We start from the raw sequence: 27,286 nt of genomic DNA, 5'->3' as shown, positions 1-27,286 counted from the left end.
GTAATTAAGAACCAGAATGTTCGTATTGGCAATAATTCTGGTTGTGTAATAGTGATTTTTAGGAATTTTGTAAAGGTAAAGGCAAAGCCATAACATTTCCACAACCCTTGAAAAGTAGTGAAATCTAATTTAGGAAAGAAAACAACTCCATTTCTGGTTTTCCCTTTCTTTTCTTTCTCTTTCTTTTCCCAACCCCAGTGGAGATTGCCCCATGGGAGCCATTTAGCAGATGCTCAAAGACCTACTACCCATAAAAAAACCATGCATCTAGGAAATAAACCTCTTGCTTTAAATTGAGGACTTAAAACCTTCTTCTTCTGTATTTGGTTGAACACTTAATATACATATTTTCTTATTTTAGGCTGCTCATTCAGCAGAGCAAAAGGTATAAATGTTACAAGCCAAAACTGAACATTCAAAAATAAGAAGCAAATTATCCTTTCTGTGTGAAATAAACCAAGTGGCAAGGGAAAGTAAGGGGTGGCATTAAACATGTAGAAATCTTTTTTGAACTGTACACAGATTTATTGTTGGAATACCAGAGTTTTTATGAGTGCTACTAAAATATATTTAATATAACTGGTAAACATGCTACAAAAGTCTGTGCAGTGATGCAGAAGCCTGGAAATTTAATCTTCCTTAGCCGTAAGTAGATTTCTACAGTATGGTAACGTTATGTATTTTCTTTGGGTTTTGTTATAAAATTGTTTGCATTTCATATGTATAGTGTTTTACAGCAAATTCAAAGGCAAGTTAGGCAAGTACAATTGTTGCCGTTAAAAAAAGGCAGCTGATACCTTTTCCCCTATACTTTTAAATGAAAGGACTGTGGAAAGTGTGTGGTATCTCTTGACAAATGTGGAAGTTTTAATGTTGGCCATTGTAATTATACAGGCATTATTATTATTATGCAGAAGCATTTTGGGCAGCATGGAACTCGCTAAGCTGTTGGAAACTTTGGGTCACTCTGTGGTTATTTGTAGGGAACCGGGAATGTGTTGCAGGGATGTGGATGTAATCTCAAGAGGATGGGAGAGTTTGGAGGGCCAAACCAAGTTATTGCTTTGATAGAATGGAAATTCAGAATGCAGGATGGAATGCAGTTGACTGCATTCCCTGACACTGCGTGACCTTATTGTTAGAGCTGGGCAAAAAATGTTGTTCATGTCCCACAAATATTTTTGAGATGTCCAAATTTTTTTTTTCCTGTTCCACATCAGGATAAAACCGAGAACTTTCAAAGTTTTTGAAGAAAAGAGAGAGAGACCCCAGAGTAGCCAACAGCCTGGTGGTTAATGCACTCGCCGAGGATATAGGAGACGGGTTCAAGTTTTCTGCTCTGCCTGATTTGAAGCACGTATTTGAAGCCAGTTCTCCCCCATTCCAGAAGAGTGCCCTGACTTCCATGTTAGCTGTTCTGGGGCGGTGGTGGGCTCTCTCAATCTCACTTGTTGGAGCTATTCAACTTTGTATAAGTAATTAACTATTCGTTGGCGCAGGGGCTTATATCAGACTAGGCTACATCACAGGTGAGTAACCCCTGGACCATAAGCATTCTCTCTCACTGCCTGATTTGGAGCAGGGACTTGAACCCAGGTCTCCCACCACACAAGAGTGTGACCTACCCACCAGGACATTGATGGTCTCTCTCTGGTTTTGACCGGCCATTCCATGCTGGACCTGAGAAACCTTTCCCAGCAAAAGTTTTTTGTCAAGCCAGATGCATTCTCATGAAAAGTTTCAATTTTGACAAATCATCATTTTCGGGGGGAGGGGAAAAAACAACAACTTTCATTGAAAAATTCCGAACCTACTCTGCTCATTAGGTTCCTCAGCTGCACAAGAGTGTGCTAGCACTGGTAGGGAGTGTGGCCGGCTCTACATTTGAGCATAGAATTACAAAATGATTTGGAGGAAACTTCATTCTTTATATATATTTGTCACATGGTGTCTGGCCCCAGTAAATGAAGTAGGTCCAGCTCCCTTTGCCAGAGCAGGGGCTCCCATTTGGCCAGTTGAGTGGTCAGGATATCACCTGAGGGCTATCCCCTGGGTCCTAGAGAGCAGAGACACCCAGTGAGTGAGTGGGGGAATCTCAGTGAGCAGGTGAGAGCTGGCAGGGACCATGAGTCTGTGGAAGGTCCCAGAAGGAAGCAGAAGGTGTTTCCTGGGGAAAGACTGAAGGAAAGGAGAGCAACAAGAGGGGTTTTTTGGCTGACTTCATCGTGCCAGAGGGCAGGAGAGGGCTGAAGGCAGGAGAAGCAGCCACTGAGGGAGTTGCCTGCTGGTTCTAAGCTGGAGCCAAGGATTGAAGGCGGGGGAGCAGCAGAGGAGCTTAACCGCTGACAATTTCAGGGCCAGAGAGCTGGACCCAGAGGAACCTTGAGGAGGTCCGGGGGAGTTAGGGGTGCGCCCCTTGCAAGGAGGCTCCCAGGAGAGAAGCTGCGAGGGGTTTTGCTGGGAAGAGTGGAGTTGCACTCCAGCTGGAATGGCTAGTGTGGTTTTCCTGGTACAAGGACAGGAGAGGATTACACTGGAGAGCCGGGATGTGGTGAAGGATGCCAGGGTATGGTGAGGGACTCCGGGGCTATATGTTGCATGTACTGTTTGGACTATGCTGGGGGAATTCTGGACAATGATAGAAAGACTTCCGTTATGATTTGTGTGAACAAGATTTTTTTTTAATAAATGGATCACAGAAAGACTGTATTTGTATCTTCCCACAAGGGCTATATTTATTTATTCTTAGTAATACACTGTGGATTATTTGTGGGGACTCAAAAGGAGGGAAATGGAGGGTAGGCACAATTGTCGCACTGCAGCCTGTCGAAAGGGGGCGCTCCAGGCGAGGCTGCCGTACGACAATGTTACTCCTTGTTTGTCACAAACAATAATAAAACTGCTTTTGTCAGTGCATACTGCAGTGCTGACCTGCCTCAGTGCAGTCCTCTGATGGTGCCTGCTTCTGATGCTGTAAAAGCTGCTTCCTCAGCAAGCTGTACTGCTTACCTAACTGCACGGTCTGTGTGATGGGTCAAGGGGGCTATGCTGGACTTCCACATGCCAACATGAGGAAAGTAACAACTGTTTATTGATAATGAAATGGATAATAACACAAATCTGCACTGGCAGAGGGTTTCTAAACACATTTTTTCTTCCCTAACTATGCGTGTGCATGCATTCTCTCTTTCTCTCTCTCTCATATATCTCAAAATCTTTATCTGCCATGCCTCTCATATCTGCTGGTATAACTTTTATTCCACATTTAAATAAAAACATTAATCTAGGCATTAGAGATGGGTCTGAACCAATACCAAACACCCCAACAATTTTAGTGTATTCAGATTTTAATCAGCTGAATCAAAATTCCGCATCCAAGCAGGGATATTCAAAATCTGGTTCCAAATTTTGAGCTGGTGGTTGTTAGGTGTGCAGCTTCTCCTCTGGCTTAACCACAGACCCCTCTGCAGATTCTCAGGCTATGTTCTGGCGTGAATTCCTGCAGAGAGGAGGGCCATATAGCACCTAGATTATGCAGATCTGTGTAATTTTTTTCTAACTTACTTTTTGGCATTGCTCTTGGTTTGCTGATGCATAACAGCATCTGTCTTCTTATTTCTGAAAGACAGTAAAGTAATTATTTTATGGTGGGTTGCATTACATTATTCTGGGCTGTGGGTATTTACGCACATCAGTATTACAGATACTTTATTTAAAGTAGTGGTCAGATTTTTTTTGAGACATAAATGATACAATGTTCTGACACAGTATAAGATGAAAGAGATTGAAAAGTGTGAGAAAATCCTAACGAAAAGAGTCTGTTTGGCAGCAATACATTTGTCATTTTTACACACGTGGGGAATTTGGAGCTGCTCAGTAATAATTTATGAATACTGTATATTGAACTGGTTTTTGGGATGTTTACTGTGTGACTATATTGGGTTAAATCAACAGAGCTGTTGGGAAAGCAAGCAGAAGGGGAAACAGTGGCTCCAGATAAGGGGGCATCAAGAGACCGTACCCAAGCTATTAGGTGTGACAATTCTACTTCCTGGCTCCAGCCAAGTTACAAAACGTATTTTGCCATGCTGGGCCAATGCTGCGAAGCAGAAGGATTATAGCAATTAAAAAGACTCTGTCCAGAGAAGGGACAGTTGTTGGGGAGCTGTTCCAACAGAGACAAGTATCCACTGGAGTGTCTGAGGAAGTTAGGCCTGCCTCGGCTATCAGCAAGGGTTGGGAAGCCTGTATAGGCTTTTTATTGTTTTAAAATCCCTTTTCACTAAATGCTTTGTTCCCACTGTTAAAATAAACAATCATGTGGTTTTAAGGAGGCTGCTGAGTCATATTCACCAGTGGTCACAGATTCCTGAAGAACTGCAGGTGCCAAACCCAGTTGGACCCACAGGGGAAGCACAGTTGACACATAGGGTAGTAAGAGTGGGAGAATTGCCGAACTCTAATCCAGGAGAGCTAAAGGCACGAGATTTGACACCTGAGAGAGTGCACTCAGAGAGACCAGAAAGGGGACAACAGAGCTACAGGTAGCCTTGGGGCATTAACAACATATAGAGAGAGACTTTTAAAATGAAGTTCTGGTACTGATTGTAAACACAATTAATTAATTTGTGAAGGAGAAAACTTTTTAAAAAGGGAAAAATTTTAAATGATATAGCATCTGAATGAAAATACATTAGTACATTTAAAAAAAAAAAGACAATCCCAAGGTGTTTTAATTATGGAGATGCTAATAGTGACTCCATATTAAGGCTGTGTCCTAGTTGTATAAACATGAACATCTTAAACTAGGTTCACAACATTTAATTACTTGGGTCTCAATCATGCAAAGACTTTGACTTAAATGGGATTACTCAGCATGTGAAGTTAAGCATGTGTGTAAATCTTTGTAGAATTGGGGCCTTACTGTTAAGGTACAGATGAATTTTTTGGGGAATGTTTTTGTTTTTTAAAACGAGAAACTCATTTACTTAAGGGAAATTAAACAGTCCATTTTTTAAAATTTTTGCCAGGAGTCTCTTTAAGTCTCTAAATCTGAAAAGACTACGTTGCTTGGAGACTTTAAACTTTCACATGTTGTTCCATAATTTTCAGAATAATCTATTGCTAGATTACTAGAGTAATTTTATAATATTAAAAATAAAGCCGCTATACCTTTTTTTCTTTTTTCTTTAAGTCAGGGAAGCTAACGAATAATATGTCATTCATCAAAAATTAGAGTACAGGCGAGTCTCATCTTACGCACATTTAACATGCGCGAATTCAGCTTTGCGCAGTCGGCAAAACAAAAACAAACAAAAAGAGAAAAATAACAATTTAAATACTGTACCTGTAGTGCGGGCGATTCCGCCTGCCATTACACTCAATGTAATTTTGACTATACGCGATTTTCGCTTTACGTGCTGACAGCGGAACGTAACCTCAGCATAAGATGAGACTCGCCTGTTTACAACTTTATACATGATAGGATTTTCAAGAGGGGAGTAGAAGGGGATACATAAAATATATACTTGAAAAACACAGAACATGTTCTACATATACAAAATAATCTGGCAAAATTTGAATGACAGGGCAATGATTTCTGCTTCAAATCCTAGTGATTACATTAACTACTCAAGCTTTGCTCTGATCTCATGAGAACCCCCAAAGAATAGCATTATAATTTACTTACTGTTTCTTCTATGTGTATCAACTTACACGTATTCAAAACCCATTAGTCAAATGTGCTGCTCATGCAAACTGGGGGGCACAGAATGTATTCTGGGGAGGTGTGAGAAGACAGAGTGGAGAGTGCTGGCCGCTGGCCACGTGCCCAACTCTGAAGGCAGCACTGCTGCCAGCAGCAGCGTAAAAGTAAGGGTGGCATGGTATGGTATTGTTACCCTTACTTCTGCGCTGTTGCTGGTGGCGATGATGTCTTCAGAGCTGGCCAGCCGGAGAGCTATGTACTATATACTTAAATGGCTCTGTTTGAATTAGTGCTTTACTGTTTTTAATATTTAGTGAGAGTTGCATGTTGATTTTTTTTTTTTTTTTAATCAGTAAATGTACTTGTATGGCAGGAGCGGATGCATAAACTACTACAGACACAACGAAGTTTGAGAACCCCTGTTCTAATACAACAGGACAGCAAAAATGGGGCTAAATATGTCTCTTTAACAATTTACAAGTTTACATAGGAAGAAGGAATTTAAAATAATATCAATATATTATTCATTATCATCTAATTACAGTCTGACATGTCACTCATTTCCAGTTGATTATAAACACTAATCTGATGGCTGTACCAGCTGGAAAACAACCCAACTGGTACAGTGTCTATAAAGTGAAAAAGCATGAATCATTCATTTGGTGAAACTGCTTCCCCTGACCATGAAATTGTTATGAGATTAGGTTAGAGACGAGCGCAATTAGCGTGGGATTGATGTTGGGCATGTGTGCTCACTTCTGATCTTGGTACTGGCTGAATCTATTCTCTCCCTTAGCAATTGCATTGCCTGTTGTGCATTTTTAAGAAGATGGCACGTGTTAGGCATGCTGACATTTACAGGGCCCATCAGCGGTGTAATTGGTTCAGCAACGATTAGCAGTGAGTTTCCACAACTTGGCCTTCATGACATTTATTTTATGATGTTTAATAAAAGATACAAAGGCCTTTAGTGTACCTACACTTCCCATTATCAGGAGCATGTGTGAATGAACAAAATCCAATGTTTCCACTGGGTTGGATTTAAAAAAAAAAAGAGAGATTGTATCCTGAATCCATGGTACATTTGTATGCAGATAATGCTTTACAAAATCAGTATCTCAGTAAGGTTTTAGCATAATAATTTCTGTTGTTAAATGTAGAGTACTTTTCAGTCTCATAATATGAATTTACTCAGCCCTGGGCGTGATTTCTACGTGCCCTTTTTGGAGAGGTAGTATATAGAGTACTTCCAATCCCCAAAATGTCATAGTAAATGCTTGTTTTATATTCTTGAACCAGGCATTTATATTTGTTCTTCTGTTAATCTTAGAAAAGGCAAATACTTGTTATCTACAGGCTCCAAAATCCCCCGCTCTCCGGCTGGCCAGCTCTGAAGACAGCATCGCCACCAGCAGCAGTGCAGAAGTAAGGGTGACAATACCATTCTATGCCACCCTTACTTTTGCGCTGCTGCTGGCAGCAGCACTGCCTTCAGAGTTGGGCACGTGGCCAGCGGACAGCACTCTCCACTCTGTCTTCTCACGCCTCCTCAGAATACATTCTGTGCCCCCCAGCTTGCGTGTGTGTTTGCGTGCATAGTTACTGTAGTGCTCATATCTATTGTTATCATTCAGTACAGAGAAGGTAAGTGCATATGGACTCTTCCAATTAATTCAGAAAGCTGCATAGGGAAATAGTTAGAACTGATGACGTGCAAGGAATTAGTAACTTGCTCCCTGTGAGCCATATTTGGCCCTGATTTGCACCTCATGCAGCCCCACTTATTCCAGTACATTAGGGCTGAATTTGTTCCTGCATTTTCCTAGAATCGTACATTAGTGCTCGAGAAGTCATCAAGTTCAACTTGCTGTGCTGAGGCAGGACCAATTAAACCTAGATCAGTGGTTCTCAAACTTTTTTTTTCGCGGACAACTTGAAAATTGCTGAGGGTCTCGGCGGACCACTTAATGATCTTTCCAAATGTTGTTTGTACCATTAGCTAACTATTGTAAATCACTTTGGATAAAAGTGCTATATAAAAAAAACTGTAATAATAAGTAATGTTTTTTGTTCTACAAATAAAAGCACACAACTCATATTTTAATGTCAGTAGTCTTACCTTTCTAATGCGATGGATGTGTCCTCTCTCTCCCACCACGGAAGCCCACAAACTGGGGCTGGGAAGGAAGGGGGTCTCTCCCTCTCTTCCCCGCCAGAGAGCTGAGCCTGGGAAAGAGGGACATCTCTCCCTGGCAGCTGCAGCCCTGGAGCTGGGGAAAGTCACCTTTTCTCTGGCCACCGCAGCCCTGCATGTCCCAAATTCTCCCCACCCCCTCTACTCACCCCACTGCCCCCTCCCACCTACCCCTTATTCCTCCCAAGGCCACCACATCACCTTACATGTGCATCTTCTCCAGGGTCCAGGCACCTAATTAGTGGCCCTTCATTCTCTCGTGTGCAGCTGCCCAGACGCGCACCTTAGAGGGAACTATTTGCGGACCACTTAAATGGAGCTTGCGGACCGCTGGTCGTCCGTGGACCACAGTTTGAGAACCTCTGACTTAGACCATCCTTGTCAGCAGTTTGTCCAACCTGCTCTTAAAAACCTCCAATGACGGGGATTCCACAACCTCCCTTGGAAGCCTATTCCAGAGCTTAACTACTCTTACAGTTAGATATTAGGAAAAACTTTCTAACTTCAATCTCAGTCTTGCTGCAGATTAAGCCCATTGCTTTGCAGCAAGGGAGATTTAGGTTAGATATTAGGAAAACCTTTCTAAGGGCATGTCTATACTACAAACTTCTGATGACACAAGTTACTTGGGCATAAAGCCACTGCAGTTAGTCTATTGTTTGTGCGTGTGTGTGTGTGTGTGTACTTGGCTCCTTGCGTCAGTGCTGCGCGTACTCAACAGGAGTTCTTGTGTCAATGCACAGTTAGGTGCACCATGGGTGTAACTCGCCATTGTCTTTTTGGAAGTTTTGGCAACGCAGAGTAGGGCAGAAATGAGCCACACGGGAGATTGCTCTGCAGGGTCAAGTTCCCATCATGCAACTTTCTCTGTCCCATAATGCCATGCCTATCCCATACTTTTCATGCTTATTTTTAAAATCCCAATAACCCGCACAGGATTTGTTGCTGTCCACCATCTCTGACAGAAGCATGGAGCTTGCACAGCTCTGCATGATTGTCATGAGAGTTGCAAGCACAGAATGCAGGATCCTTTGGTATTTGCAGAGCTGCACCAAGAGCCGCAGGGAACAGGACGATTTCCTAGAGGATGTAAAGTAATGCACATTGGAAAAAATAACCCCAACTATACATACAATATGATGGGGGGGAGTGTGGTAATTTAGCTACAACGAGTCAGGAAAAAGATCTTGGAGTCATCATGGATAGTTCTCTGAAGATGTCCACGCAGTGTGCAGAGGCAGTCAAAAAAGCAAACAGGATGTTAGGAATCATTAAAAAGGGGATAGAGAATAAGACTGAGAATATATTATTGCCCTTATATAAATCAATGGTACGCCCACATCTCAAATACTGCGTACATGAGGCAGGGGCCAAATTAAGACAGGGGCCATCTAAGCCCCTGAGATAAAATATTGGCTTTTCCCTTTTCAAAAAGTTTCTGTACAATGTTCTTTTCTAGCAATAAAAACAACTGGAATAAAAGACCTAGAAAAAGTTTGGATCTGCTGCCCAGTTTTGTACTACAGTAATAATTTACACTGGGTTACATACTCTCATTACTAGGCTATGGCATATAATGTGATGTATAGTAAGGTTTAGATAAGACTCAAAACCTTTTAACACTCATCAAAGTTATTGGATCTTCGGAACCAGTTTGCCTCTCCCTGCTGGAGCTTGCCTGTTAGCTGTGAGAGAGAGTGCCAGGCTTGCCTTTTATTCTCTACCTTGTTGTCCTATTTACTTCATGACTGAGCAGTGGAAATGGGCTAATTCAAAGTACTGTTCATCAGGCCCTCCATTGTAATTCCATTCCTGAAATGGTGTTGGTGATTCCTCATTCTCTAATAGGCTCCTTTGCTTCCCTCTGCACCTTCTTTTTCCCCCCAAGTATTTTCAATAAACTTTTAACAGCTGAACAGTTTCCGTATTCTGGACAATGCAACCTCTTGGCTGCATTGGAGCTTGACGGTGATTTAGTGAGAGTAGCACCTCAACAATGAAGGGGAAGATACCAGTAGTATTGCCAAGCCCAAGCATTCAAACACCATGAGTCAGCCCTGAAAAATCATAAAGTTGAAAAAATAAATAAATAGTGAGCGCTTTTTATTTGCTTTCTGGTTTCTGAGCCTGTAGGGTTCCTTTGCTTCATGTTTTCAGTAGCAGGAGCTGTTGTCTGGCTAGCTAGGACAGCATAGGGAGCAAAGTCTAGGCAAAGCAACAAGATAGGGCAGACCCAGAGTTTTCTACAAAGTTCTAAAGACTCTTGACTCCTCTGCCATTTCCTTTCTATCCCCATATACACATCTTCTGTAAGCCTTTGCTCCCCTTTAACTTAGGAAGTGTCTACTCTTTGAGCTGGTGAAGTAATTCCAAGCTCGAGGAGACATAGCCACGCTAGTTCTGATTGAGCTAGTGCACTGAAGTAGGGTAGCCGTGGCAACACAAGCAGTAGGGGCTGGCTGCCCCCAGTATATATCAGGTGTCTTGCACTATTTTCACTACATGTGAATTTGTTCAGCTGTGTACACTATTAGTCATTTGTTTAGAGAAGAAGCCATATAGGCTGATGCATAGTCCATACTTATCACACGCTTCTAGAGATTAGAGAAGAAAAATAGAGTAGGTCACTTTGGTCTATTCCTCTACACGATTGCTTTGGAGGATTGTTCCCTTCGTGATTGCTTTGTCCAGTCTAGATTTCAACATTTACAGCGATTCATAGATTTTAAGGTCAGGAGGGATCATCTAGTCTGATCATCTGTTTAACCCAGGCCAAGTGATTCCTGCATCAAGCTCAGAACTTCTGATTGAGCTAGAGCAACCTGCGGCCCAATCAGCACAGAGCTGCGGCCCATGTGACATTCTCAGGCCCATACAAGGTAGTATTGGATGCAGCCCAGATGTGCGGCCCACAATGGTAAATAGCTTGAGAACCTCTGAGCTAGAGCAGTGTTTCTCAGCCTTTTCGGGCTGGTGACCCCTAACAGTAAGGATTATAGTACTGCACACACAGAAAATTTTACTTCGTAATGATAACTTAATTGCCAGCAAACTGTATTGGTGATGGAACAGATTAATATTTGGATCAGTTGCTCAGATGCTATCTTCATGGGAGGGGGATCCTATAAAGCAAACTAGATAGCTTTTATGGTGAAATGAAGCAACATATTTTGAACTAGTATCTTTCATATAAGGATCCCAATTTTGCATACAATTAGTCTTCCTAGCACCTATGGGGTTTAGATCTGTATTATTGTATCTATTTTACAGATGGGTAAAGTGAAGCATAGAGAATTTAGTGATATGTCCAAAGTCACTCAGCAAATAAATGGCAGAATTGGGAAGAAAATCCAGGAGTGCTGACTCCCAGTCTCATTCTTACCTCTAGTACAGTGGTTCCCAAACTGAGGTTCACAAAATGTTACAGGGGGTTCTTGGGGAAAAATTTCCCTAATGGTGGACAGAGCTGTCTCGAGGGACCCCAGGCAGCACGGGGCCGGCAGCACGGGGCCAGCAGCACGGAGCCCCTGGACTTCCAAGAGCTAAGCAGATCAAAGCAAGCATTTCTATCACACTGACGAGATTTAAACTTCAAGACTCCTTATAAGAAATGGAAAGGGAGGTGGATATTTTTTGCTGTTTTTAAAATTAAATAGGCAGCTAGTATTGTTTTTAAAATTATTATGAAGAACAAGTTTAGGCTTTGTTGGAACATGCATTGTTTGCCTGGACTGCTCAAGACCTGAATGCTTGTGTAGGAGGAACTCTTTGAGTTGGCTTCTTGAATACCGTCATGCTGTTTCACATCTGATACTCTTTGATGAAACGTAGGAGCCTTGTCTTATAACAGGCTTATTCAGAGTGATACAAACTACAAAAGTGAGATCTTGGAAGAGTGTTGCCGTTTTCATAATGTAATAAAAATACCGTAATGATAAATAATAATTAATAATAGTGTGTAATAAGCATGTCATAAAAACAAATTTTATATTTCCAAGATCACTGCTTTTATAATTTATACTCTGGTAAAGGAGAAAACCCCTGGAAATATTCATTTTTAGGAGGGGGTTCGCGAGACTTGACATTTTAGTGAAAGGGGTCCACAGGTTGTTTAAGTTTGGGAACCACTGCTCTAACGCTAGCTCTTTCATCACAAGTATGTTATTATGACTGTATTTGATCGATTTCCAAATTACAGGTATCTATAATTTGTATAATCTGATTTGCAGTACATATCTTCAGAGCACCAAGATACCTACTGTAACAGATCATAAATCTTAGTATTAAATAGTCAAGCTGCAAATCTGGCCTCTTTTTTTATAAAGCTGGCTAAACTCCTTTAGGACATTAAAAACAAATTGAAGCATGGCAGCGACAATTAATGTTTTTTACACAGTATAAAAAAAGAAAAGAGGAAGGGGACCGTCAATCAAAATTTAATCGAGAGAATTAGACCAAAAGCATTATGCTAAATAATGTTCCTAAACTGGCTTTTATGTAGGATGACATGCCAGAAAACATCCACTACCCAAAGCAGTGACTGAAGTTAAATACTTAGGTTTTTTTACATAAACTGTCACAACAAGGCCTTTTGGTTCAATCAGAAGAATGAATGAATTAATTATAGTCTGACCATGTAAGTGTACATTTCTATTTCCTAAAATACACATTTCTAAAACAAATTTCTGTGGCAGAGTTAGATTTGATGGTAGACATTTTGGATACCTTTGCCTCCTTTACATTAAAGATTCTTACAAATGAATCACAAATTGGAAAAGACAATTTGGTGGGGGGCTTCCTTTCTCCCTTCCTTTTGTGTGGCAGTGTAATGACTAACCACAATTTACCTCTTTACTACTACAAATAGTTATCCTCCCTTTATATTTCCCCCTTTTTAAATACAGTCTGCTCATGCTTTAAACATAATGAGCCAAATTCATCCCTAGCATAACTACTGAGTTTGTGGAGTTACTCCAGGAATTAATTTGGTCCAATTTATTCAGGCTAAACAAACTATATTCCCTTAACTTGTCCCTGTAAGTGATGGTCTCATGTCTGTTTGAAGTGTGATATTTCTCCTGGACATTCACAGAAATAAATAATTCCTCCTGGAAAACAAATCTCTTAAATAAAATAAGCCTTTCTTTTGGAACTTCATAGACATTCTTCTTATGTTTGATCTGCCTATCTGGCGTAACTAAGCAATACTGTATTTTTCAGCTGCTCCGAGATGGATCAATACCACCAGTGGCTAAGTAGGTCCGTGGTGTTAAATATTCAAAACATCTCATGCATGCAGAACTCAATTTAATACCAAGGTCTGTGTAGGTTTGGAAAATATACCTTTTATATCACTGATATAATTGCATTCCTTTTAGACTTTAACTTTAGAATTGGTTTGTAAGGTTTTCACAAAATGGACTGTTTTCACTTTGAGTTATGAATTTGAGAGGTGGAAATGGCAGATAGGAAGATGAATAGCACAGTACTGTGGGCTTTTTAGAAACATACCAAGCTTTGTTTACAATGATTTATATACTGAATCTTAAACCAATTTCTGAGTACATATGTGCTAATAAATACATATTTTTATCTGTTCTTTTAGCAACGGTGTAATAAAAAAGTGTAAATTTAAATTAAAGTCAATGAATCATGATTGTTTTCCTGTATGTTAATCAACATGTCCTGCTGTATTTGAGTTTTTGACATTATCCTATGTTATCCTGGTCATACTAAATAATAATGATCAGTCATTAGAAGTGGCCAAACTATTCATTATAGTACTATTCTATATAAATGTAGGCCATTTTTATTTAGGAAATTGGTCACGAAAGAATCTTGATTTTCTTCTAGTGTATGCATTGATCTTAAGTATTTGCTGAATAATTTCAATGACTATTTTGCAGCCTATACAGTGTTTACAAGCTGCTCACTTTAACTATATGCTCTTTGTTGTTTGTATTTTGTGGTCAGTTGCTTAAGTCGTATGGTATTGTTTCCACTCTTTGATTGGATGGCTGATACATTTTAAATAGTAGAAAAGCAAATAATGAATATCAAACCTCTGGTATGAATTTTTGGATGAGTAAACACTTGTGCTAAAGCTTATGGAACTTTCAGGGTTTGGAAACATTTTAACTAATAACCAGCAGTTGGTCCAATATTTGCCCTTATTCAGCAACATTTTAAAATCTCATTGAAGTTAAGCATGCAATTAAGCTGAATTGGGGCCCTTATGAATAATATAACCTCATGAATCAGATCACTTTTTTAAAATACTATCCAACCAGCTCTTTCACTTTTGTACAGTGGTTTTCATCTTCAAAGCATTCTAAAAACAGCAATGAATCGTTAAAAAAACCCTACTAATTATTAACGAAGAAGAGGGCCACATATGTAAAGTCATATGGTTTGCTCCAGAACATGGTCTAGAGAGTTGGTGACTTGCCCAAGTGCACAGTCAGAGGCATGATTAGAATGCGGAAGCTCCTGATTCCCTGTTCTGTGGCCAGACTATGCATTTCTATCATGCATTTTTCCTATAGAATGTTGTTTTGGGGGCCTGATGCGGCTGTAAGAAGGGGGCTAAATGACGTACAGAGAGAACTCCAAATGGAGGATTATTTTGATTTGTCTTTTTGTTTCTTCTTTTTGGTTCCAGTGAAATGAAGCAGAAACTCGATGAAGAGGGTAACAAGTGCAGCATCCTTTCTAAGCAGCAGAAGTTTAATGAGCACTGTTGCATTCGCTGTTGCTCTCCTTTTACGTTTCTCATCAATAGCAAGCGGCAGTGCCAAGACTGCAAATACAACATCTGCAAGAACTGCAGCTCCTATCAGAAGAAGGACAAGGCATGGCTCTGCAATGTCTGCCAGCAAGCTAGGTAGGTGATTATTGTGCCACTGCCAGGTATAGAACAGCTGGACTGAAATCTTTACTTGACTTTTCCTCCTATTCCCTCTCTTTGTCAGCTGTTAACAGTGATGAGGTGAAAGACATAAGACACAGAATACTCTAGAGTGTCTAGAAGTTGTTATTAAGGATTGCTTTGGGCCAGGAATGTTTTATTCTAAATCTGCTTTGCTGGATTGATAAACCAACAAGTACTAATTGGATTTAGTCTGCATAAGGGGTGTGATCCTTAAGGTTACTAACATGTAAGCACAGATGGTTAAAAGGTGGCCAGCCATTTTGCAGCAATCACTTGAAAATAAGGCCGGGAGGGTGAAGAAGGGTCTCTCACAGTAGATTATCTTGCAGTGAATTTGTCTGGAATGCTTTTCTAAATGACAGACTTTCCACAGAACACTAAATGCTTCAAAAATACATTCCAAACAGTACCGGAATTTTCACAACTGGGACTAGTTCAAAAAATGCTGCCTAATGGAACCTTGGATAGAATTGCTTCCCCACCCCTTGGGCCTGAGATAACCAACGCTTTTAAGCCAGCATGAAAAAAAAACCCCAAACCAGTAAAAAGAGCCAGCCCACATAAAACAGCTCTTCGGGGCCAATCTTCCTGGGAGACATTTGGCCTTGCATGGCTCTGTTTCAATTATGGTAGCTTAACTAAAACAAACTTGGCCCAGGGTGGCCACGTAATCTCAGTCCTCCTCTCTCCTGGCGGGGAAATGGATAAAGGAGACCACCCTGATCCCTTTTCCAGGCTCCAATTCACTACTGTCTAAGAGGAAGTACTGCTGTTTCTTATCAGGAGCTCTCCTTTAGCCCACTTAGATATTAATGGCATCCCAGGAACCACGGCTGTCAGCTCCACCCTTTGCCTGGTTGCTAGGTTAGGCTCTGGTGCCCTGATGCAGCATGAAATACCTTTCCCTGCCTCCCTACAGCACAAAGAAGGGGAGCAGCAGGGGCATAAGGAGAAGAGGAAGCAGCAGCCCTCCCCCTCCCCCCCCACTGAAGTCCGTATTTATATCAAAGCAACCCCATTGGGCTTGATTCTGAACTTATTTACAACAGTGTAGATCAGGAGTAATTCCAGTGAGTTCAGTGGGGTTGCACTAGGGTAAGTGAGATCAAATCAGGCGCATTGTAGTCCACATAATATAAAATCTTATAATATTGCTTGGTGGCCGTGTCATCTCTTTAACAGCTAGCAAATGCAATTGCCTACCTTCCTCCCCCGCTCCACCCCCCATGTTGGTGATCAGTCCTGGAAGAAGGTATTTGTTTTTGTTTTGATCATCTACTGTGGTTTAAGACTATGTTCCTGCAGGTTAAAAATATACAGAGGAAACTAATAAAAGATCATCAGTGTGGCTAGTTGGACAGAATATTTGGTTATTATCTAATATAAAGCAAGAATATAGAATAGCTTTGACAATGGAAAACTCTTCTCTTCAGTCTGTCTACCTGTATTTTGTCCCTTTGTACTCAGACTATGTTAGGTAAAGAGGAGGATTTTGTGGTTAGTGTAGATAGTTATGGAGTAGATGCAATAAAACACTAGCAAATAGAAAAATAATTGCCTTTTGATAAGAGTTATTTCAGCTAGAGAGAATGGGAATGGAATGCTGCTGCTGTGTTTTAGTTTCAAAAGCTTAAATCTTATGAAATCTGTCTAATTTCGAACTTGAACTTAGGAATTAAATTATCCAGGTTTCATCAGAATCTGTTCTTTGCTCCCTTGACTTTTTGTTAAATGTTAAAACCAATTTTTTGACACTTTTGGATAGGAATGTGGGGGTTTGTGTTGATACTTCCATATCTATTGGTCATATCACTATTCCCAACTTTCAGTGTGGACAAAATCAAGTAATGTCATGAATCCACTTTGTGAAACTTCAGTGATGAAACATTCAAAATTCACAAAACGATGGGCAATATTTTATAGACCAGAACAAAGTTCTCATTTCTGCTGTCCAGATGGGTTCAGACAAATAGAAAACTCTAAACTCAATAGGTATAAAATTATATTAACTGAAACTGCTAAAAAGGTGTAACAAAAATCAAAGTGAAACTCAGCTTGACAGCCATATATAGCAAACAGCAATCAACTGAAAGGTTTTGACATAAATTGCATGAAGCATACAGCAAAGTGATGCAAAAGGCACCGAAAATACTGCTCTGTATTTCAAAGTATCCTGCAAAATTTTAAAAACTCTATGTATAAAAATATAGATCTATAGAGATGTGTTTTATATAGACATAGGTACAGATGTATTAAATGTTGCTGACCAGATACCTATAATACAGCATTTATTAGTAGCATTCTGTGAAGTGTTTTTGTTTGTTTTGTTTTTTTACTGAGAATTGATATTTTCATCTACTGCCTCAAGGGGACAGAAATCCCCAACATCAGCAGCCAGCTCATGGATCTCAATATCATCTGAGGTTGGTAGCACTGGTGTTGCAAGATCAATAAAATAGCCAGTAGACTCCTCCCCTTTTATGTACAGATCCAGTCATCATTGAAAAAGACTTTTTTGCACTTTCAGCCTCTTTTATACTTTTTACCTTTAAAGGTATTGGGGATGAAAGTCCTTGCTGATGCAAGATGCTTCAAAATTCTGGGATTGTGACTTCAGGCATAGCCCTCAGTTGGGGTGGTGCCTAAATGGCAATAAACCAGGAGGCACTATGAATCAGAGACGCAGCTCCGAGCCACAGTTCTTTCTCTACTCCCTCTTTGCTTCCTGGGACAGTAATTTCCTGCCAGCCTACAATAATAGATTACTGGCTCTCACTGGCTCAACTACTTTGGTCAAGGCTATGCTTGTTTTTCACCCCACCTTGCCAATCTGTTTTGAGGAGGGAGAAAATAGTCAAGTAACCATATGTTGTGAGATGCTACCGGTATGGTGCTCTGCTTTTTCCTGTGTTGATATCACTCGGCTGCGTGCGTGTGTTCCCTCTGTGTGCAGTCCCAGCTCTGCAGATAGCTGACACAGCAAACCCGACGAGAACCCCCAATAACCACAGAGTCTAGTAAGATGCAAAGTCACTTCGGACTAGGTTTATTGCGATCTCGGACACAATTGCAGTTCCCCGTAGATTACTTAGTCTACCGGGCATACTACTAATAGATGCCTCTTGGCAAGGACCCGGCTCAGTGGCGGGACTTTCCACTGCCCCCGTGGCCGGACAAAGACACCACCCCAGGGATACATTTTTATGCACAGGTACAAACAAGTTACACATCACTCCTGACGTATTGAGGTGCAACCCCTCTACGCAGCAAGGTACAACCCTTCTACGTAGTAAGGTGCCGCCTCTCACCTTGTACATGTTGGTTCGATCTATCCATCATTTTACCCTTTTGCCCCTGTCATTGGGATGGGTCGGCCTGTTCCATGTTATCTGTGGAATGTTCCAGGAGTGTTTTAATATCTAGTGTTCAGTACTTTTTAGGTATGTATCTTTTTGCAGCATCAGCCCTTTCCTTGCCAGCTTCTGTGAGCAGGGCCTGCCTCTGGCTCACAGCTTAACTTTGCTTTATGTTAGCAAAGTCTTGACCATTACTTTAGTTCAGGCCTTAGGCCTCATACCAGGCCTCTGATACCAAGGTTTATCTCTCAGGGCCTCCTCTTACTACACCATACTTGCTTCTATGCGTCTGCATTGTTGCGTAGGGATGTGAAAGGAGTTCTTACTCCCCCTTATTCCTGTGTGAGTGTTTTTAATCCAAGTCACAGCCTAGCTGTATAATGAAATATCTGTTAGTTCTTCTGAAGCTCTGCAATAATTTGAAGGAATTCATTACACACACCTGCTGATTATTTTATTGTATGGTTCATTTATTTGTTGTACCAGGAATAAAACGGAGGCCCAGCTTCCCTGAATCACAAGAGTAGTACCACTGAAGTTGACAGGGCTACTTGTGTGGATATGGGTGGCGGGGTTGGTCTCTGCTAAAATTAAGCCTTTAACGTATCATGGATTTTTGAGGGGGGGGGGTATTATTATTTCTAATGTTGTTGTTGTTGTTGTTGTTAACATGTTATGAAAACATATTTGAGACATATAAATTAATAGATTTATTGGGGCTCTGTTAAGGATAACAAATTGTTTTCTCCAAATTAGACAGGATCGTTTTAGGGTTTTTCCCCAGGTGTGTAGAAATCTCAACTGACACATTTTACATAAGCAGTGAGCATAGAAAACAGAATGAGCTACTTTCCCTTAAGATTTTTTTTATCATAAGAATACATTTTTTTCAGTTTTTGAAGGTCACTTCATTATTCAAGAAAGGTGCCAGTTTGACATTAGTGGAGATTGAAGTAATCTACCATGAGAACAGGCAATGATGCCCACTGGCCCTGCCATTGCACCTCTCTTCTGCCCTGTAACATCTCTAGAGATGAGAAGTTTCCATGCTCATTCAGCCCTTGGCTCCTCTCTTGAGGCTGCCAGTGGAGGTGCAGTTGGTGCCAGTTGTTTTTGTGAAGTGGACACCATTCTGCTAGGATCTAGTCCAGGGTGGGCAAACATTTTGGCCCGGGGGCCACATCTGGGTGAGGAAATTGCATTCAGGGCCATGAATGTAGGGATGGGGCAGGGGGTTGGGGTGTGGGAATGGCTGCGATATGCAGGAAGGGGCTCAGGCCAGTGGTTGGGGTGCAGGAGGTGTGCAGAGTGTGGCAGGGGGCTCAGGGCAGGGGGTTGTGGTGCGGGGTGCAGGAGGGGCTCAGGGTGTGGGCTCTGGCCCGGTGCTGCTTAACTGGAGCAGCTCTGTGGTGGCAGCGGCACGCACAGGGGCCAGGGCAGGCTCTCTGCCTGCCCTGGCCCCGCGCCGCTCCCGGAAGCGGCCGGCACCACGTCCCTGCGGCCCCTGAGGAAGGAGGAGGCAGAGGGCTCTGCACACTGCCCTCGCCTGCGGGTACCTCCTCCGAAGCTCCCCTTGGCCGTGGTTCCCCGTTCCCAGCCAATGGGAGCTGCGGGAGGCGGTGCCTGCAGGCGAGGGCAGTGCGTGGAGCCCTCTGCCCCCTCCTCCCTGAGGGGCCGCAGGGACGTGGTGCCGGCTGCTTCCAGGAGCAGAAGGGATCCCGCGGCGCCATGGGGGTGGCAATCCAACGGGCCGGATCCAAAGCCCTGACAGGCTGGATCCGGTCCATGGGCCGTAGTTTGCCCACCCCTGATCTAGTCTGAGACCATAAACTTGTTTCCAATAGGCTACTGAGTAGCCTTAAGATAGTAATGATTTTCGGACTGCTAAACTGGGCTGTTTATTGTAACCTAGAGGTAAAAGGATGTACGTCGCGTACCAAACTCACAGGCCATTGAATGCCTAAATATGTCCTTTTTAAAAACTGTGTATTTGCTTATAACTGCTCACTGTCAATGCAGAATGGGGAGTTAGCAAATACCTATGATCCTCTGGTTAAATACTTCGTTTCAGAAGCATAGTACGGTGCAAAGGATATGTGGTTCATTTTGACAGAGTTCTCTCAGTTCACATCCTTTGTACGATGCTGTTCAGTCAGTACAGCAGGGCTTGGAGAGGAGAGGAACATAAGGAAAATCTGAGCATCTTTTATAGAAGGACTTTTCAGAAAGACACTCAGCTCATTTAAAAATAGAATTTGTGTCTGCCACCTTTTTTTCCCTTGACTGTGAGACTGAAGATTAATCAGAGTTACCATGTAACTTACTATACAATAAATCTGAAATCTTGATTCTAAACTCAGTGATGCTTCTTACTGCTGCTTGATCAAAAACAGCTTGGGATTCTGGCAATTGGAGCTTTCTAATCATAGCTGATAACCCTGTATGGAAAAAGTACGTGCCGCATCAAGCATGAAAACAAGACACTCAGGAAAGCAGTTTGAAAATATAATTTACAGCGGTCTTAAACCAAATCCTTGAGAGACTGTTGGGTTGGCTTTGTCATCTAGTTGAAAGAAAAGTGTCAGGTCATGTGCTTGCTCCCCGACCATCAAGTGTGGAGATTGCTGAAGAGGTACAGGGGAAGGAGTGTACTCCATTGCTCTAGAAACGCAACCCTTCCCTCTGGCCAATGCATGGAATAATAATAAGACTCCAAACCACTGTATAATTAAATCATTTTTTTTTTTAAATAATGGAGATATCCTATCTCCTAGAACTGGAAGGGACCTTGAAAGGTCATCAAGTCCAGCCCCTTGCCTTCACTAGCAGGACCAAGTACTGATGTTTGCCCTAGACCCTTAAGTGGGCCCCTCAAGGATTGAACTCACAACCCTGGGTTTAGCAGGCCAATGCTCAAACCACTGAGCTATTCCTCCCTCCCTCCCATTAGTAAAAGTATACTTACTCCTGCCTCAGCATGGGGGGCTGGCCTAGATGACCTCTCGAGGTCCTTCCAGACCTACATTTCTGTTATTACCTCCAAGAACTATGGCCGAAAATGTTAAGCACGTAAACGTTAGGAAATGGCAGAATTAAGGTTTCTCTGTGCAACCTTATTTCAGCCCTCTTGTGAGCATGCATTATGATCACTTGCCATTTTTGTCCACTGGACCCCAGCAAGTGGGTAGTTTTTCAATGTTTCAATAAATAAGCAACTGAGAACAGGATTTTAAATGGCAAGTGTTGGGAAATCTTAGCTATTGGCAGCTACTAGCTCCATCTATAATAACAGAACAAAATGAATATTGTTAATGTCTTCAGTGGTGGGCAATGCATGTGGTAAGAATTCATTTGGAAGCTTACACGCTTCCCTTGCTGCTGGGTGACCCAGGTGTGTTCTGGCGTTCCATTTATTGTGGGAAGTGTTTGCTGGGAAACTGCTGCTGGAAAACACTTACGTACGTTTAAACTTCTGAAAACAAAAGCGCAGAGACGCAAGTAGGACGGGCAGATCATGTTATCCTTTACGCACAAACTTTCTCTGGCTCTTCTGCTTGCCATAAAAGTGAAGAAGAAAAAAAATTCTAGCATTTTGCCAAAGACCCTCCTCTTGGAGTTGTGAACTCCTGCCTCCTGCAAGTGCTGTGTCTCAGCATTATTTCCACACACCAGGCGTTGAGTCAGCAAAAGGATGCATTCACCATGGGGTTTGCTCACTCTCACTTTTTCCTTAGAGCTTCTTCACCCATCTTAGGGAAGAGACCGTTCAAAAGAGCGACAATAGTATTTTCTTTGACAAAAGAGCTAGAGAGCTCATGCGAATTCTTAGTTTAGTCACGCGAGCATTTCAGATTGCACTTTTTCCTCCTTTTCCCCTGCCTTCACCCTTACAGGCAGGGGATGGGCAGCCAAGGTTGAGAATGCTGCTGAGTAATACCTGCAGCATTTATTTATTGGCTCAGCAAGAAAACAGTCTTGGATGAGTTTCATTTAACAAGGAAAATTCATAACTACTTTATAAAAATTGTTATTTTTGGCAGTGTAGTTAAATCAGCACATTTGTCACAGTCTCCCCAGGGTCACTGGTTTGTAACTCAGTTATAAATATTTGCTGTAGGCCAGTGACCTGGAACCTGTCATGCATTATATTTCAGTGAATAAATTACTAACATCATTGCTGTTAATAATTTTGTAACCCAATTTATTGGCTCAGTTGTGTAATTAAGGAGTGATGTGGAGCTGCACTGGGAAAGGCTGTGGCCTGTCTACAGTAGAAAATTAGGTCGGCATAAAAAAATCCACACTCTTGAGCAGGGTAGTTAAGCCAACCTAAGTCCTCATGTAGACAGTGCTAGGTTGACAGAAGAATTCTTCCATTGACCTAGCTACTGCTTCTCAAGGAGGTGGAGTACCCACACCCATGGAAGAATCCCTCCCATTGGCAAAGGTAGTGTCTACACTGAAGTGCTACAGTGGCACAGCTGTGCCACTATAGCATTTTAAGTGTAGCCAAGCCCTGAGTCTTAGAAAGCGTAATATCTCCTGGGATTGCTCATTAGATGCGGTGCATCATTCAGTAGGGTGATGCTCCCATGCTCTCCCACAAATGACCCACCCCGACTCTGTAAGCTGGTGCAAAGGGGAGAGGTAGATCGATTGTCCTGCCTCATTGCTTGTCCCTTTCTGGGTGATTTGCTCCTCAGAAGAAGCAACAACGGTGCTGTCTCTACTCATGGGGACTGCTGTTGTGCCCTTGTACAAGACAGCACAAGGAGTGGAGGTTTCCTGCCTGGCTCCTGCATATCTGCGCAAGGGCACATCACCGTGTAGCTCCATGCGAGTAAGTGTGAGAGAAATACTTTAGATATGACTGATTGTTGAGATTATTTTTCTTTGGTTTCTTTCTCAAATGAGGTTAGCGTTAGCTTGGCAGCCCTACAGAATGAAGTCCTGGATCCACAGGACAACAAGAGCACTGGCAATGGCCACCCTGACCCACCCACACTTGTGAGCCCTGTTCTGGAAAAGAGCTGGAGTGAACTTTGTGCCTGACACAAATTACAAACTGTTAAAAATACACACCATACTGCTTCCCTTTTGTGGGGAAGGGCTGAATGACAGGAAGGGGGTGATTTTCTTGGCGGACTGGTGTCCTCACCCATCCTGTCTCATTTTGGTTCTTGACTTCCCTGCTGTGAGCAATGCAAAGAATTGGAAGATATTCAAATAAGCCAACTGTAACACCACACTCCTGGCTGGGCTGTTGGCAGCAGGGCTTGAACCTGAGATCTCTGGATCTTAATGCATGAGCCTCTACAGCTTGAGGTAAAAGACTCACTTCTCCTACCCAAGGGTGCAGCAGGCCTCTATGTGGCCTGGCCACCACCAGAGGGGACCGGGGTGGCAGGTTTGTATGATTTTGGTGCTCCGAACTGGTCCAAGGCCCGCCCCTTCCCTATATTGCACAATATCACTATCATAAGAAAAATTTATTTAACTAAGAATATCAACTTTCTGTATTCAAAAGACTATTAATAAACAACCAAGCACTCTTGGATCAATAATCCTCAAAAGCAAAAAAGCTCTGTCTAATTCACTATGTAGCCAAGATTGATGAAAACTCCTTATCTTATCTTTTAGATTTGCTGCATCTTTCTTTTGTATAACTTCAGTTTGCAAGCTGGGTGTAGAACTCAGGCCGTCACTTGATGAATTCTGCCTAGTGGGTGTTCCCCAGGTGTAAAGACATTTGTAATAGATGCATAGACAATATTCCTAACTTCAGATACCAAAATGATACATGCATACAAATAAGCTAATCATATTCGGTGAATCATAAACTTTTCAATGATTGGCCAATGGGAGCTGCACGTCCAGCGCTTGTGGACGGGGCAGTGTGCAGAGCCACCTGGTTGCGCCTCTGCCTAGGAGCCAGAGGGAGGACATGCCGCTGCTTCCGAGAGCCACCTGAGGTAAGCGGCGCCTGGAGCCACGGCAGGCAGGAAGCTTGCCTTAGCCCTGCTACACTGCCGACCGGACTTTTAACAGGCATTCCAGTTGAAAACCGGATGCCTGGCAACCCTACTTTATGTAGTATAGGATCCATCTTATCATAGAACTTTAATATTTCTGGAATTTGTTTATAGCTGTGTCTGTATAGGTTCTCAGGAGAATTGAAGAAAACACTTTTTTTTCCCTTTCCTCACATTCTATTAAGTGCATACTTTAGAAGTTTGTTGTATGTTTGTATTGAGATTTCTATTTCATTTACATTCCATTGCTTTTCTCTACAAAGTGTGTTCTTTCCAGATAAGTTACGTTAAAATTCCAGGTTATTGTTGTTTAGTTTTAATATATATGGTATATTTTAATTTATTAGAATGTCTACTTGTAGTACTATTTAGTTGAATGTTTAATATTAAAGGAGAAAAACTATTTATTTGTTTTTAGTATTCCCTGGTATTGACCTTACTTGCATCAGTAATTAAATTGCTGTTTGCGGGGGGGGGGGGGAAGAATATTGTCATGTATATCTTCAGAGTCTCGATCTGGAGTTTTTTGGTTGCTCTTTACAACATTTAATCTGGTACTTACTGTGGTGTATGATTGAAGGATGATAAGGTACTAGTTAAATTATAACAATTCACATAATATAGCAAATTGTATTGTCTTAATAGAATTGGAATTTAAATACAGGAATTCTTTTTAAAATATGTACTGCAGTGGAACAGGTAGACAATTTATCAAGGTCTCTCTTATCTGCAATACACAGTATATTTGACCTTGATGAACCTGCACCATTACTAACATTGATGTAAAAATATTGGATTTAGAGCAATTGTTTTTGATAATGTTAAAACTTGCAACACAAAACACAAATCTGTGGTCGTTATGCAGGCAAAACTCCCATCAGAGAGTCAGTGGAAGTTTTGCCTGCATAAGGGCTGCAGGAACAGTAGTGAATAAAACCCTAATCCTGCAGTTGACTCTGCCTTGGGGAAACCGCATGGACTTCAGTGGGGCGCTGTGTGGGAGGAAAAGAGTCTGCTTGCACAGAGCCCCATTAAAGCCAATGAGAGTCTGCCCACACAGAATCAATTGCAGGATTGCTTCCACTATTTGTCCTATTGTTTGTTCTGATGCACAATGTACAATCAGTAAGCTCTGAAGTATGTTTCAGTGTGTCCAGTTTTATGGAAGAAAATACCTTGTACAATACAAACCTTGTGATATGAGATAAAAATAACAACATGGACAAACTGAGACAATTGTGGCTATTTCATCTCTTTGGCATGTACTTTGATTTGTGCTAGATTGGCAGGTAATTTCCTTATAATCCCACTGAATTCAGCATTACTCAAGTCGGCTCCCTTCTATTCTGCAAACTCCATCTTGAACACATTCCACCTAGAACTGTGCATAGTCACTTAATCTCCCTGTGCCTCAATTTCATTTGTACAATGGGGATGATGATACTTCCTTTGTCTCTTTTGTCTGTTTGCTCAGCTTGCAAGCTATTAGGTGGCATGGCTTGTCTGTTACTATGGGTAGGTAGCGCACCAAGCGCAATGGGACCCAATCTCAGTGGGGCCTCCTGGCCTTCTTGTAATACAAATAATAATGACAGAGGTATGTTTAAAAGCACAGGTGGTATTAGATTGTCGCCTTCAACAGCTGTTGTACAACTTAAGAGTATAATCATCATATTTGACTGAAGAAAGTGTTGGAATTGGTAAAGCCCTGCAACAGTACGTTAAGAAATAAGTAGTAGCTAATAATTGGACTCAGTATTTGTTTACTAATACATTCAGGTGTAACAAAACAGTTGGTTTCATGACTTGGCTGCAGCAAGCTAAATAGGGCATCATACTGGTTACTAATCTTGTTTTGCATTCAGGTAGGTGAAGCCATCTGCTAGGACGGAGCCAACATATTTTTGGATGGTCTGCTTAAGCCACAGCTTAGAGCTCTGTGTAAAACTGGATTTCTTACAGTTGTATGAGATGTGGATATGAGTATCTGTGCTGCATACTGTACTTGCTCTGCCACTTTGAGAAAACTCTCACAGGAACTGGCAGCGTGCAGTGCCGAAATATGGCATGTGCAATGATCGTAGAAAATGTTACCACTTCTTTGGGCTAAGCTAGAACTGAACTAGATATACCTACCATGACTTTGGTAATCTGAAATGTCAGGACATGAAAAAGGTGCACAACATTTTCATCCTGTCATGTTTTAGTGGCAGAAAATACTGCCTCCACTGTGATGTTTTTTTAAATCCACTAAATGACACAATTTATGTTACACCTTAATGATTTGCTGATCAAAATAAATATCAAGAAAGCCCATGTTTCCAAGTTATAAAGTTGTATATCCAGTATAATGTGTAGGTTCATAACCTGATGTAAACCATCCAAAATGAATTCTCCTTTTCCTCTTATAAAGCCATAGCCCCAATTCTGACCCACGCTCCCTTTGCTCAGGGTATGCAAGGGGAGCACAGAAGCAAGGTGCTCTCCTCACAAGAACCAGGGAAGTCTATTCTGTTCTTTGGTTGAGTTACGTTTTGATGGCTTAAAAGAAATTTTCACACTGATTGATTGCTTTGGTACGTTGGTCTCTGCGGTTTCTCTGGTATTCTGATCTATTTTAGTTATTTCTAATATATGCACTGTGAAAATCTCTATTCTGTTAGACAGAATCAAGCTATACTTGCATAAGACACAACAATCTGCAATGCTGCCATTCGTTTTGCGGGAAAGCATCTAAAAATGGAATTAGCAGAAGGGAGAGGAGAGCAAAAAAGGGGGGATTACTGCAGTGATTAAATATTATGATGTATTATGTGTTGTTTGTTTATTATTATTATTATTATTTATTATTTATTAATAAAGTTGTTTAGGATAGTCAAGACTGGAGAAGATTGAAATATTCCAGAGAGTAGGCTGCATGGCTTAGTGCATAAAGCCCTGGTCTTGAATTCAGGAGATGTGGTTCTATTTCTGGCTCTGCCACTGAGCAGCTGGGTGACCTTGGACAAGTCTCTGTGACTCTGTTTACCCATGTGCAAAATGGGGGGAAAGATACTGTCCTCTTTT

At 41.6% G+C, this 27,286-nt stretch overlaps 1 protein-coding gene across 1 annotated transcript in view; it reads left to right on the top strand.

Annotated features, from left to right (window-relative positions):
• Window positions 1-27,286, top strand: part of LOC112119306 (rab effector MyRIP) — a 343,018-nt gene that overhangs the window by 147,978 nt on the left and 167,754 nt on the right. Inside the window, exon 3 of the mRNA XM_024217917.2 lies at window positions 14,563-14,784. Within this exon, the coding sequence (XP_024073685.2) occupies window positions 14,563-14,784 (222 nt within the window). The remainder of the gene's footprint in view (window positions 1-14,562; window positions 14,785-27,286) is intronic.

This window comes from Terrapene carolina, unplaced genomic scaffold (genome assembly GCF_002925995.2).
Source record: "Terrapene carolina triunguis isolate 2854851 unplaced genomic scaffold, T_m_triunguis-2.0 Scaffold34021, whole genome shotgun sequence".
Taxonomy (NCBI): Eukaryota; Metazoa; Chordata; order Testudines; family Emydidae; genus Terrapene; species Terrapene triunguis.
Note: the sequence above shows the minus strand (reverse complement) of the source record. Positions and strands in the feature narration are given on the sequence as shown.